The sequence below is a fragment of the Eupeodes corollae genome, chromosome 1 (assembly GCF_945859685.1).
Source record: "Eupeodes corollae chromosome 1, idEupCoro1.1, whole genome shotgun sequence".
NCBI classification, from domain to species: domain Eukaryota; kingdom Metazoa; phylum Arthropoda; class Insecta; order Diptera; family Syrphidae; genus Eupeodes; species Eupeodes corollae.
The window spans coordinates 214,436,980-214,450,346 of NC_079147.1; the positions used below are offsets into that span (position 1 = coordinate 214,436,980).

General features: G+C 30.8%; 1 protein-coding gene and 1 non-coding gene across 2 annotated transcripts in view; both read left to right on the top strand.

The window, feature by feature from the left end:
- Window positions 1-1,641: 1,641 nt before the first annotated feature.
- Window positions 1,642-1,713, top strand: Trnaa-ugc (transfer RNA alanine (anticodon UGC)). The gene has a single exon. It is a non-coding gene; the product is annotated as a tRNA-Ala (tRNA).
- Window positions 1,714-9,409: 7,696 nt separating this feature from the next.
- Window positions 9,410-13,367, top strand: part of LOC129942765 (organic cation transporter-like protein) — an 81,516-nt gene continuing 77,558 nt past the window's right edge. The window contains exon 1 of the mRNA XM_056051826.1: window positions 9,410-9,960. Within this exon, the coding sequence (XP_055907801.1) occupies window positions 9,607-9,960 (354 nt within the window). The 5' untranslated portion in view covers window positions 9,410-9,606. The remainder of the gene's footprint in view (window positions 9,961-13,367) is intronic.

Below are 13,367 nucleotides of genomic sequence, written 5' to 3' on the forward strand. Positions count from 1 at the left end.
GTTATTAGTCCTAAAAATAAGAAGAAACTCAATTATAATTGTGGGTCACGCTTTTTGTTCTTATTGCGATAGTTTTATTTTATTACATTTATAAAATGAACACTCTTATCAAAAACAGCAACAGTAATAAAAGCAAAAAATTGGGATTGAGAACACGAACTTTGACTTTCACTATTAAATGTTTACCAAAGATTATTCGAATATAAAGATCTGAACTTAAAAATGTCACTTTTGTGGCTTTGGTTGTCTGATAAAAAAAGGAGCATGCGAGTTTTGAAGAAAACATAAATTAATAGCTGTGTGTTGCACAATATACAAGTAGGTATAAAATTTAAGCGCAATGAGTTTTTAAGACTACAATATGACGAGAGCGTGATTTTGCTCTTAGTAGGCATTTTATTTGAATGACAATTGTCACAAAAACGAATTGGTATTGCGAAAGGCGTTATAGCAGCGTTTTATTTAGCGTTACGCTACTTGACTTTTGGCCGTTAGTGGAATCCAAATTTTTGATCGACAAATGTCACTCTCATCGCTATTGTAGCTGTCGTTTTAGTTTTCTTTAACGACGAGTAAAACGCCTTTTTCTGTCGACGGAAAATTTCCAGGTGAAATGAAAAGGCTCACAGAATTAATGGTATTAAATCAAATTTTAGGAGAGGCGCCCCCCGAACAGAACAAAAAAAAACAGTTGGGAATCCATTGCAAATAAACTCAATTCCTTGAGGACACTCGTTAAAGTGGTTAAAGGTATGGTTTGATGCCAAGTGTAAAGTAAAACTTCATTGACTGTTTCCTTCTTGGACGGATCTGAATGGTGTTATGTTCCAGGGGATAGCCTTTATTCAAGCTATTTCTGTTCTGATGTTGCTCATTTTTGTTGGTGTTTGAATTTTTATGTGGCTGCCATCTACAAGTCCAATTATTCTTTTTTCTTCGTCCAAATAGTAAGAATTTATTTAACGAGAGAATGAGGCTCGTTGGTGGTGCAATACCCAATTTGAAGTCATTGTATACACTCTTTTGGTAGCTGCCTTCAGCAAAAAATCTCAAAGTAGCTGTAAGTCTTAAAACTTTTGGCACCGATAACATGCTTTGTCTTTTCGGTACATTTTCTTCAATTTTATTTAACTGGTAAATAAAGGAGTCATTATTCAATCTAAAGTATAATACGTCATGTCTTGAAATATAACAAAATAGAATGATTTGTCTAATGAATCATCCTTGGATGTATGTATGTATGTATGTACATATGTCCGTTCTTACTTGGAATCTGTTAAATGCAAGGGATTTATTGTCGGCCTTATTCTTTTTCTTTCTCTCAATTAGTTTAGTTTTTTATTCTCGTCCAATCTATTCTCTTCAAAGTTCAAGTAAGAAGCGTTAATTAACATTTGTGCTTTTTTGTATAATTTCACTAAAAAAGTTTTATTTAAATTTTAAAATTGAATTTATTTTTTCGAATACAATTATTCCTAAATGTATGCAATTGATTGATCAATAAACTGTTTGCTGTTTGTAATTTAGCATAATAATCATTTAACTATGCAACAATAAAGAAAGACTTCCATTTGAAGCCATATTAACGTTTGCAAAAAAGAGTTAGTATCAAAATAGTACTAAGACTTTGAAAATTTATGTGGGGATGTAGCTCAGTGGTAGAGCGTTCGCTTTGCATGTGAAAGGCCCCGGGTTCGATCCCCGGCATCTCCAAGTTTTTTATTATTTTGACACACATAGGTTTTGAATTATTGAAATGAATTCACGTCATATAGAAACAAAATTATTTAAGTTTATTCTAGTATGTGGAACCGCCTCATAAAGAAGAACCGTTTAGCTGAGTTGTGAAATACCACCTTTTGTTCTCCCAAAAGATAAATATGAACCTAGTTTAAAGAATTACTACTAATCTTAAAATTGTATCATTTTCCTTTTAGTCACATTTGTCAAAATACTAACCACATTTTTAATCTTTCAAAACTAGACCAATTTAGGTTGGGTACCGCTCGCATTACTATCCTAAGGCGCGTCTATACTTTTTCGTGATTTTTTTAAAGAAAATTTTCATAGCAATAATAGAATTTATGAGCCAAAAGCTACGAAGTACTATATTTAGCACAGTTTTCATTTATAAAGAGTAAAAAAGTGAATTTTTCCTAAATAAGTGCATTCATATTTGAATTCAAAGGAACTCGTTTTTGAATTGCTATAAATTCCCCCTTATATTTTTTCCTCCTAATTGAGCGAAATGGGAATGAATTCCATAACAATTACATAAATATCAGCTCGATTCCATAGAAATGCACAAAATTTTGACACAGAGTTAAAGAAACAATATGAACTCCACGAACTGTCAAAATTTACCTATCCCTTACCTTTTGGAAAACCCTTTATGTCCCCAATGGTAAGAGTTAAGAACGAATTTCTGTACTTGTCAGTACGACCGAAGTTGGTTGCAATTGAGAGAGGGTAATGGGGTCCTTGAAGACCAAGTACTTAAGCTCCGTTTCAAACTTTCATCTTTTGAACAGCGCAGAGGCACTTTTGCTTTTCAGGGAGGAAAGTAGCTGGCTATTTCACTAAAGAATAATAAAAAAATTAAAAAGGGGCGTTATTTAAGATTCGTTAACGAACTAACGATGATAATGTCAGATTATTTAAAGCGAGAAACAGATTGGCAAAACAACTTTGACAACACTTGAAACTTTTTAAAACCATCGTTTTTTTTGACAATGTTGAACATAATTCAAAAATGTTTCTTTTTTTTAACGCTGTGGCGTTGTATTCTATTTCACATGACTTTTCAAGCCGAAGTTATCGTTGCTTTTTAAGTTGATGTGTCAATCTGTTTTCCGCTAAAAAAGCGAAAAGAAAACGAGCATTTGTTTTTAAAAATCAAAAGGAAGTGTTTTGTGTTTTTTGAGTTACATAAAGCAAAGGGTTGTCATAAGCGAAAAGTTCGTTCGCATTTTGTTTCACCTATACGTTCTGTAGGGAAATAATGAACTAATGTTTAACAAATTGATCTAGAGTAAGCTGTTAAAGAAGTTTTCCCCATTCGACTTTATCTGGAAAGTTATAGTTATTTTTATTTTACTGCTAACTATCAATTTAAATATTGACAATATATGTATGGGATTTTAAATGAAGTCAAAGATGTATGCAAAAAAAATTATTCAAAAAAAACGGAGTTAATTCTAAGAGCAAACTCAAGTGTTCGTAATATGAACTTATGCCCTTACCAAACGTTTCAATAAATCAATTCTGTGATTTATTTTATACCACCGCACACCGTCTTATCAAACCAACGCCTCCTACAAATCAAGGTTTTTTTAGGAACGAAAGAGTCCTTAATCAAGGCCTTATAGAGGTCAACATTGACTATTCCCATTAAGGAATTACGGACCAATTATTCCAACAAAACATACCAAACTATCAGTTTTTGTGGATGTAAGAATGTTTCAACATACAATTAAGGATTGTTATCGCTCTAAATACTGCATTTTTGTTTATTGACGTACATATCTATTCAACCAAAAGTTAGCTTCTTCGCCAAACAAAATTCGCTTATGAAATTTGGGGACAACGACAGTTTTGTTTTGGGCCCATTTACAGAATCTGAGCTTATTGGTAGGTGATCCAGTGACTTCAATTATTAAAATAACAAACCAAACTAACATTAAATCACTTGACAGCAGACAAAAGGGCCGCAGGTCAAACAGTGTTACCAAATTAATGATAGCTGTGTTGCCATTTTTGGTTACATCTCGATTCTAGAACATTGGAACGTTAAAAACGAAACACCAAATTTTACCATAGGGTATTTTTATTTTTAAAAGTTTTTTAATATTCATCTTTGTCAAATTTTATTACCTACTTAAATCAATACAATCATTTATTGGTGTTATAAGAGTCAGTTGTGCAAACATGTGTAATATGATTCCATAGAATTTATAAACAAATATATATATTTAGGAAACAAGTGTCAAGTGAAGGCTATTTGAGTATTTAATCATTTAATTAGACCCACATTGTATACAAATTTAAGCTTAAGCACAATTATTTGTTTACACTACAAACTTGCCCAGAAGAACATATAGAAACGGAAAGTTATTTAAACCTATCACAACTTAAAACTAGTTTTTCCATAATATATCTTCACGAATTTGATGAATGAAAAATTGTATTTGTTAACAAATATTTACCTACAGAGATGTTGGGAATACGTTTGTCTATCCTCCGTCTAGAAAAGAGAGGAAAAGATTTTCGTGGTTCATAGATCATTTATATGGCTGTCACGATAAAGTTATTTAAAACCCAAGTCACACTTCTTAAAACGTATGTTAAACATCGTAATTTTGTGTTGACAGCACTTGTTGACTTTAGCTTCTGACGTGTAAGATATATTATGTATCTACGTACTTGCCAACTTAAATGTTAGATATGTAAATATTTATATATTCATTACTTTATCTTAATTCGAATGGTTAAGAAAGGCAAATAAGACACCATTTATGTTGCTTTATTAAATCGACATCGTAAATAAAGACATAAATGTATGTATATAAGAGCTTCATAAAAGAAACATTTTTAATTTATTTATTTTATTATAATTAATTGTTTTATCAATTTAAATTGTCTAGTTACAAAGGCATAATCACATAATTAAAATTTAATAAAATAGGTTGCTTACACTGTGTTCAATTTTCTCAAAAACGTCCAACCATTTAGTTTTCGTTTTGATTAAGAACTAAGAAAAGCAGACAATGCATGCAACACAACAATTTAACCGTTATAACCGTACTTCTAGGAATGCAATGCTCATCACTCATCAGATTACCATTTAGCCAGATTTCTGACATAGAGATTCTTTTTCGAGTCGCACTTCACGTATGTGGAATTCAAATTCAGACTCAATATTTCCCATTCAATGCAAGGTGTAGACTTTCAAAACCTTTCCCTCGGTATCTCCTTTCTTATCGTATCCAGTTTTCCTAATTGCTCACACTGTGGTTAATCATTGAGGGTATTCGCATCCATTCCCAACAGGGTGACATATACGTATGTATGTAGATCTCTTTCTCATAGTAACCAAAAAACACTTCTGTCCTACCGGATGACATCCATTTTTACGTCAAAACGCTTGAAGTAAGCATTAGAGTGTCACATAAAAATCCCTTGATTATTAGTTTTTTCAACGTTAAAGAATTAAATATTTTGCATTTTTGGCAGCTCAATATGTCCAAGGGTTAAAGTCATGTCATGACTTAATCGGGGGCTTCTTATCAAAGCCAACTCGATTGTTCTCAAAAAAACTGAAAGAAAGTCCATTATACGGATTTAAATCAAGTAAATAATTTTTTCCCACTCCGTTTAGAACTGAAAAAAATATCCAATTTAAAATTCTCTCATGTCAAATTGTCATAACACACATCTGTCAGGATGAAATTGATCGTAAGCCATTGAGAAATACTTTTAAAATATTATTTAATCATAATGTCTAAACCACAACCACGCGTTAGGTATTTTGACAGTCTTCTTATTGACCTAACGATATCATATGAGGTAAAGCGAGACCTAAGAATTCGCAAAAGTTAATCGTTGAACCACAACCACGCGTTAGGTCGGTCGGGATTTCAAAAGGAATTTTACCGACTTTACGATACAGTAAAACCCGCTTAAGAGAAACCCGCTTAAGAGAAAAACCCGCTTATCTGAAACACTTTTTTTTATCCCCGAGTATTTTTCGACCAATTACCTTTAAAACACTCCGCTTAAGCGAAACTCGCATAAGTGAAAAACCCGGATACCTGAAACATATTTCAGTTCAATTTAATATATTTCATTGAAAAAAAACTCGCTTTAGTGAAAATAAAAAAAAGTAATCGAACAGACCAAAAATTTGCTGAACGCTGTCATTTCATCTTTATTTTCCACCTTCACCACGTATTCACCACGAAAATGACATTTCAATTTTTGTTTGTCACAAACGTTTATTTACATACAAACGACTTGCTTTTTGGTTTTGTTTCAAAAATATAAACAACATTTCAAATGTCTCATCCAGAGGTACGTATTTTGAGATTAATTAACAAGAAAATAAAATTTAATTTATGTTCCTTTTCAGCCACATAAAACTAAGAAATTAGTTTGTTTGTCTGTAAAAGACAAATTAAAAATTTTAAAACTACTCGACGATGGTGAAACCAGGAAAAATATTTACTCCAAATTCAATTGCAGTGCGCCGACGGTACATATCTAGAATAATTAAACAAAAAGATACAATCCTTAAAGTGGCTGCCCAAAACCAAAATTTATTAAGGAAACGTCAGCGCACTGGAGCACAAAAGCAAGTGGATAAATCTTTGTCCATTTGGTTTAAAGACATGCGCTCTAAAAACGCCATAATAACTGGGCCAATGCTCATGGATAAGGCAAAAAGTTTTTCTTTGATGCTGGACGTCGACTTTGAGCCGACAAATGGATGGTTAGATCGATGGAAAAAACGAGAAAACATCCAATTTAAAAAGCTTTGTGGAGAAAAGTAGTTGGGGAAGGGACACTCAACAAGGGACACTGCTGCTATATACAAACAATGACTGGGAAATATTGAGTTTGAGAGAATTCCACATTCGTGAAGTGCGACTCAAAAACGAATCTATACATTAAAATACTCCAAAATCTTGCTTAATAGTAGAGCATTGCATCCCTAGAAATATTATTAAGGTATTAATGATCTAAAGCTAGCACAAACTTAAGGTAACATTTCAAATTGACTTAAAAAAGTCTATTCTCTACGAACTGTGAAAAAAATTAAATAAATTTAAAAAATGTTTTAAAATCTTTCCACATTCATAATAACAACACTGTTTTGTTTCGAACAGCGCTGTTAAATTTGTTTGCAATTCATTACAATTATGTTGTTTGTGCTTCCGTTTTCTTTCGTTTTTTTGCATAACTAGTAATTATCTTTTTTTAAATAATTTGGTAATGGCACAATATTGCATTGAATTTATAATTGATCATTAAAAAAACTAAAACTGCCATCAATTAAAATCATTGAAAGTCGTCCAAGAATGATATTGATCTAGTTTTATGTGTATTTTATATATGTTTTATATTAACAACCTCTAATCATAAATTTATTAAAGAATATCTGATAACCATTTTCTATTCGTCATTAAATTTTAAAAGTTCAATTAACAGGCATATGAAAACATTTAGACACCTACCTGCTCGTCTATTTGAATAGTCTACCTGTGTTCGCCATGTTAGAATGAGATTTGATTTATTTCTTCTTTTTTTAATGATACGAATCGGAACAAATCAAGATAAAGATATCGGCGAATACCTTAACTTAAATGAGATATCAGGAAGTTCCAAACTGTCTAGCTTGCATAAAGTGGAAACTGTATAAGACTTACAATTAAAAGACTGTTTTAAAAGCTTTTCAATGAAGTTTGATGTGTATATTTAAGAGCATAGTAGTGGATTCGTGAAAAATGTCTTTAATGACAGGGGGTTTTTGAAGGGTTTTCCAATAGGGACGGGTTTATTTTGACAGCTCCTAATGGCACTATTTTTTTCTTTTCCTTTCTGTCGAAATATCTTCAGTCAGTAATGACATGGAAAGTAAGAGTGTCGAGCACTACGTGTAAATGATAAAACTTTATTATTGAAATGGGTATTTTCTATTTTTAGGGTTATCCTTCTAAGTCGACCATTTAACGCTTGGTGGCAAAATTTGAGTACACCTGCTCAGTGAACAATTAGCCAACACCCGTTCGTCAAAAAAAAAAAACAAAGATCTGCCTAAAACATCGCACCTGTTAATGATAGTATGCAGCAGAAGTTTTATAAAGTCGCAAGTCTATGGGAATAAGGCGCAAACCACTGCGGACCTGGTTTACGCACAAAAGTCATTGAAACTGAAACTTTCAAATGCCGTCCACCCATCAAAGCCATTGTCATGATAGGACTCTCAAATAAAGATAAAACCTTGTTGATACCTAATTTAATGGAAACTCTTTACTATTGAGGAAAATCTTTCAAAGGAAGCCTTATTCAGTTTAAATACTCAAAGGAAATGGTACATAATACTTGAAAGGTTTGAACCGAGATTGGAAGTCTTAATAGTACGACAGTTTAGGGTCAATCGTTTTGCCAAGCCAAGTAATTCGTGAACCCATTTCATCATCGTCTTTTCAAAAATATATATTTTTTTTAAATATCCGTCTTCGAGAAATTATTTGGAAGAACCGCTCTTATTTTGGATCAGATGGCAAATTTAATAGACGACTTCCAAATAACCAGAGGCTTAATCCCATAGACAAAATCAAGGTATTCAAGCATAAGGCGGAAATGTGACAGTTTGGCGACAGTTTTTCAGAATAGTTTACTGAAGTCATAGCTCTTATGATATATTTAGATAAGAAAAATTCAAAAATAATAATAAAAATCAAAAACATTGAGGAAGCATGGACAAAAATGTTCGTGTAAAGATGTCACGACCTGTTAGCCAGCCTTACAAGGCGTTATTTTAAACGCGGGCTATATGACCAAATACTAACATTTTAAGTTGGAAAAAGCGGTAATTCTGCTTTGAATAAAATTAAAATTCAATAAACACATATACAATACAATATGTTTCTAATTATTTTTGCAGCTGAAAACACATCCAGCTATTACTTCTAAACACAAAATAATTTCGTTAATGTTGAAATCAAAATATAGAACAAAACACAATAAACCAACAAATTACTTCAAAGAATATGACGATTTTAGAAGGTTTTTCGGTATAACAGAATTTATTTGAATTTTCGGAGCAAAACGTTTTTGCGGTTATATTTTTCTGTCGGCAGTAGTCAAAAATCGGAGACCTATGCATTAGCGTATTTAGTCTCCGAAAGGATCTTATCATTAGGAAAATTCGTTGTGCCTAGTTAAAATTTTAAAACTTAATTATTATTAAAAAATTGTTCTTTTATTTGTTAACCTTTTGGAAAGAAAAAATAAACATTCCATAACACAAGTAAGAACGTGAAACCCGTTCGGATCTTTTACCAAACCTGGCGCTAACGGAAAGAAAACCTGATGCCTGCAGGTGCATTGACGCTACGACGACGTCATAAAACGTTCACTCACACAAAACATAAGATTTATGTATTTATGTACACATTCATCATATGGATTCAGATACAAAACAATTTGATCGACTACCTATTGTGTATCTATCTAAAGCTTTTGCAAGCTTAGATACCTTTGGAATGGAGGTACACAAGAGAATGAAAAGCAAAACAAAAAAGATTAAAACACTTCTCCGATACTTAAAAGCGTATTAAGCGATCAATTGCAAAAAAAAGCTCATTTAATATTTGTACATACTTCAAATGCAGACAAGAATTATTTCACTGCTGCGCCGCCGGCCGCGCACAGCCATACCACAGTTATAAGCCGCATTTCATCCCGTTTAACCTTTCATATTGTTTTCAACCGTTGCCAGTGATACCGGTTAAAACTACAAAAATAAAAGAATTAAAGAAAAGTTAAGCTATTTAATTCCTCTCAAAAAAATCTTAAAAAAAAAAAACAAAACGCAAACTTAAAATGAGCGGTGTCCTGCGACGAGGTACTCTCACATTTAGTCATAGCGGTGCTCAACAGTCTGGTCCTGCTTATTGGGATCAACGTAAGAAACCGAAAACTCCGGAAATAAGTGTAATTTCAATTGATTTCCGCCGGAATTCCGAAGATTTACGGAAAAGTGTTGTGTCTCCACCATCATCGCAATCACCACCACTTCCACAGCCATCGCGGGAAAAGGATCTAAGCGAAGATGTTGATAGTGATATTTTATCCAATTTAATTGGACACTACGGATGGTGGCAATTTGTGTGGACATTTTTATTGTGTTTATTTGAAGTGCCAACAACTTTTCATATTTTTGCTTTTGTCTTTCAGGTGAGTTTCAAATTTTGCAAGTTTTTATGTTTTATTTGAAAGTAAAATGTTTGTTTGAAATTAATTCGTGCCTAAGCTTTTCAATTTTGAAAATGTTTTTTATACAAACAAAATAAGCTGTTGCGGTTTTAAAACAAGATTTTTACATTTTAAATTGATTAATTTATTTTAAAATAATATATATGTATATCCAGTTTGTAAGGAAGCTTTCTGTTTATGGGTTAAAAAGGTTTACAATTTTGGATTAAAAAAAAACAGGGGCGTCAATTTTTCAAATTGTTCGTAGATAGTGTTGAATAATTTCTTAAGAAAGGATAGACACATTTTTTTTAAATTTAATAAAGGGCATATTTATTTAGGAAAAAGTATCGTATCTGGGGATAAATCGCAGAATCGTATTATTTCTATCTTAAAGATTCATTTTTATAAACAAAATTAATTTCCACTTTTTGGATCATATGCAAAAAGGTGGCTTACAAGACACAGTTTAAAAATGGGTTTAAAAAAAATTTAAATTACAACTATTTTTTGTAGAGTAAAAACAAAAATATTGAACATATTTTTTATTCGGGAAAATGATTTAATGTTTAAATAAATCAAACAATACAAAATATTTAACATTCATAAATGTTTTATCAATTTTTTACGAAATTGAAATTTTATCCTGTAGTTAAAATCTTAATTTGTTTGTTTGTTTCTATACAAAGATATATAATAAAAAGTGAACATTAAATTTTTAGGAAGACATTTTTTCCTTTCTTTTTTAAAAATTGCAAAATTTCAAATTATAAATGTTTTCCAATAACGTCAAACGCATTTTTTGTTATTTGATATTTTGTTTCCATTAAATGTTAACAACAATATTTTCCGTAGAATGAAATAATTTCGAATTCAATGCACTCATTTATTCTTAAGATATTTAAATCGAACATCAGCTTTTACCAATTTTTTGGTTTTTCTAAAAAAATAATTTTTATATGAAGGCAATATCTTTTTACTTGTTGCCAAAATATTCGAACAGAAAATGTTTTTAAGAGTTTTTTAGTTTTTTATTTGATTTAAATTTTTATTGCCAGAAGTCAAAAATGTTATTCTTTGATGAATAGAATTATTTTGGATGTTTTGGTGAGCAAAATAACTAAGGTGACATATATTTTTCGATTCAAAAAAATAACCTTTAATTGATTTTTTGTGTCAAAAGTGTATTAGTTTCTTATCACCTCACATAATATACTATATAATTCAATTGAAGTCGCTAGCGTTATTGGTTCATGAAATATTTAAGGCTAACTAAAATGTTCACTGTTCGTTTTAAATTTTGTATACTAACAAAAACCGCCCACTCAATTTTGTTGGAAGTCCTTTCTGCATATTTTGGTGTTATTGGTACTTGAGATATTGCCTACAAAAAAGTTTCCGGAACTTATAGAAGCTTCCAGGGACCTTGAAAAGTCGAAAAATGTTAATATTTTCAATTCTACAAATCTAACCAATTACAATACTTCCCTATTTGAAGTTAAAAGTATTAAGAGCCAAGAGATTCCTTACAATTCATTCATTGGTGAAAAACGTCAGAAACTTAGTGATAATTTTTGGAATGTTCTTCAAGACCAGACATTTTTTTCTCTAAAAAAAAAATATTTTACTAAATGTTCAAAACTCATAATTAAAAACTATGTTTATGTACTCGAGATAAATTGTTCATTTTAATAAAAAAAACATTGGCTCTTAAATTTCACTTAAGGCCGATTTTACAGCCAAAAAACTCGTGGTTTTGGACGGTTGGTAGATCTAAAAATATTGTCAATTCTGACAAGGCCTGCCAGTTACATCGGTTGGCAAAAAATCTATCAATCTCTTCTTTTTTTCGATTAATGACTTAACTAACGGCAGATGTAGTGCTCAAAAAGACAGATTTCTTAATGTTTAAATAAATTTTATAGCTGACGAATGTTATACAGTAAAATTGACAAAACTTGAAACGGAGTAGATGGGCCGTTCCAAAGATAAAAAAGCTTGTTACTTGCATATCACTGTTTTAATAGACATATCATTTAATACAAATCTAATCTGGCTTAGCGATGAGAATCTTTATTGATTTAATTAATAAGTATATCTATCAACTTGGTTACTAAATATAATTATGTTTATAATATGTCTAAAGATAGCTAGAAATGCACACTTAAGTTTTGTTTAAAAATTATTACGAATTATGTTCAAGGTATTTTATTGCTAACGCAAAAAGAATGCTTCATATCGATTCCGAGACGTGCTTTTTTAAAAGAACTTATTTCTCTTATCTGAAAGGTGGTTGTATAATGTATACCTATATTAGTATGCACTCATTCCATAAGTTCAGTTTTGAATTTATTTAGTTTAAATAATAAACAGTTGTGTTATACGATTCAATAATGAGTATAAGGAAAGTACATTCATCAGGGTGGTTTTAGAGAAAAATCAAAAAAATTTAGTGAATTTCACAACATTAGAATCAAGGCATTTCCGGTGATGAGGTGCCCAAAATAACCTATTTTCGTCATGCCAAGTTTATCTCTAATCTTAAGTATGAGCGGGTGAACCTATTTGGGTTTAATTAAAAATTGTTTGTAAACTGCATTTTTATTCTTTCCCTAAAGGGAAAGCATTACTTTCATCTCGAACTTTTTCACAAGAATAAGCTCCTTCCATAGAAAATAAAATACATATGCCAACAAATATTTTTGTATAACTACGGATATATCAAAAAACCCATACAACACACATACAAATATACTCCAAACGACTCCAAATATAACACTGGTGATTAAGATACAAAATCCTAAAGCCATTCGAAGATAAAAATTCGAAAAATCAATTTGTTTTAAGGTTTCGGGCTTTTCGAAATTTTTAATTTTTTGAATGTCGTACTTGGTTTTTTTGTATATTTGGTCCAACTGTTATCCCACACTTATTAACAAACTTAGGCCAAGAAAAAATGGAAAACCAATAAAAAATGTTGATATTTTAAAATGTTTGAAAAACGTCAATTTACAAAAAAAAAGTTTACAGCTTTCAAAACCTGAATTTTTAGTGTGATTTTTTCTTGTAAAAGCTAAGTTAATTAAAATTTATTTTCTTATTGTAAAACAATTCATACATGTATGAATAAATTATTATAGCCCAATCAAGAATTCACTAATTTGGCTGAATTGCAATTTAATTAGCATTAAACATTTCATTAAGTTTAACTAACATATATTTTTTTTATTTATTTTCAATCGAATGCAGACGATCATATCATAACACGTCAGAGCTTTTATTTTGTGCTTATCACAAATCGATTGATTTTTGGAGTTCCTTATAATTATTTAAAAATACATAATATATTAAATGCAAAATTTATCTTTAAACTTAAAAACATCTATATA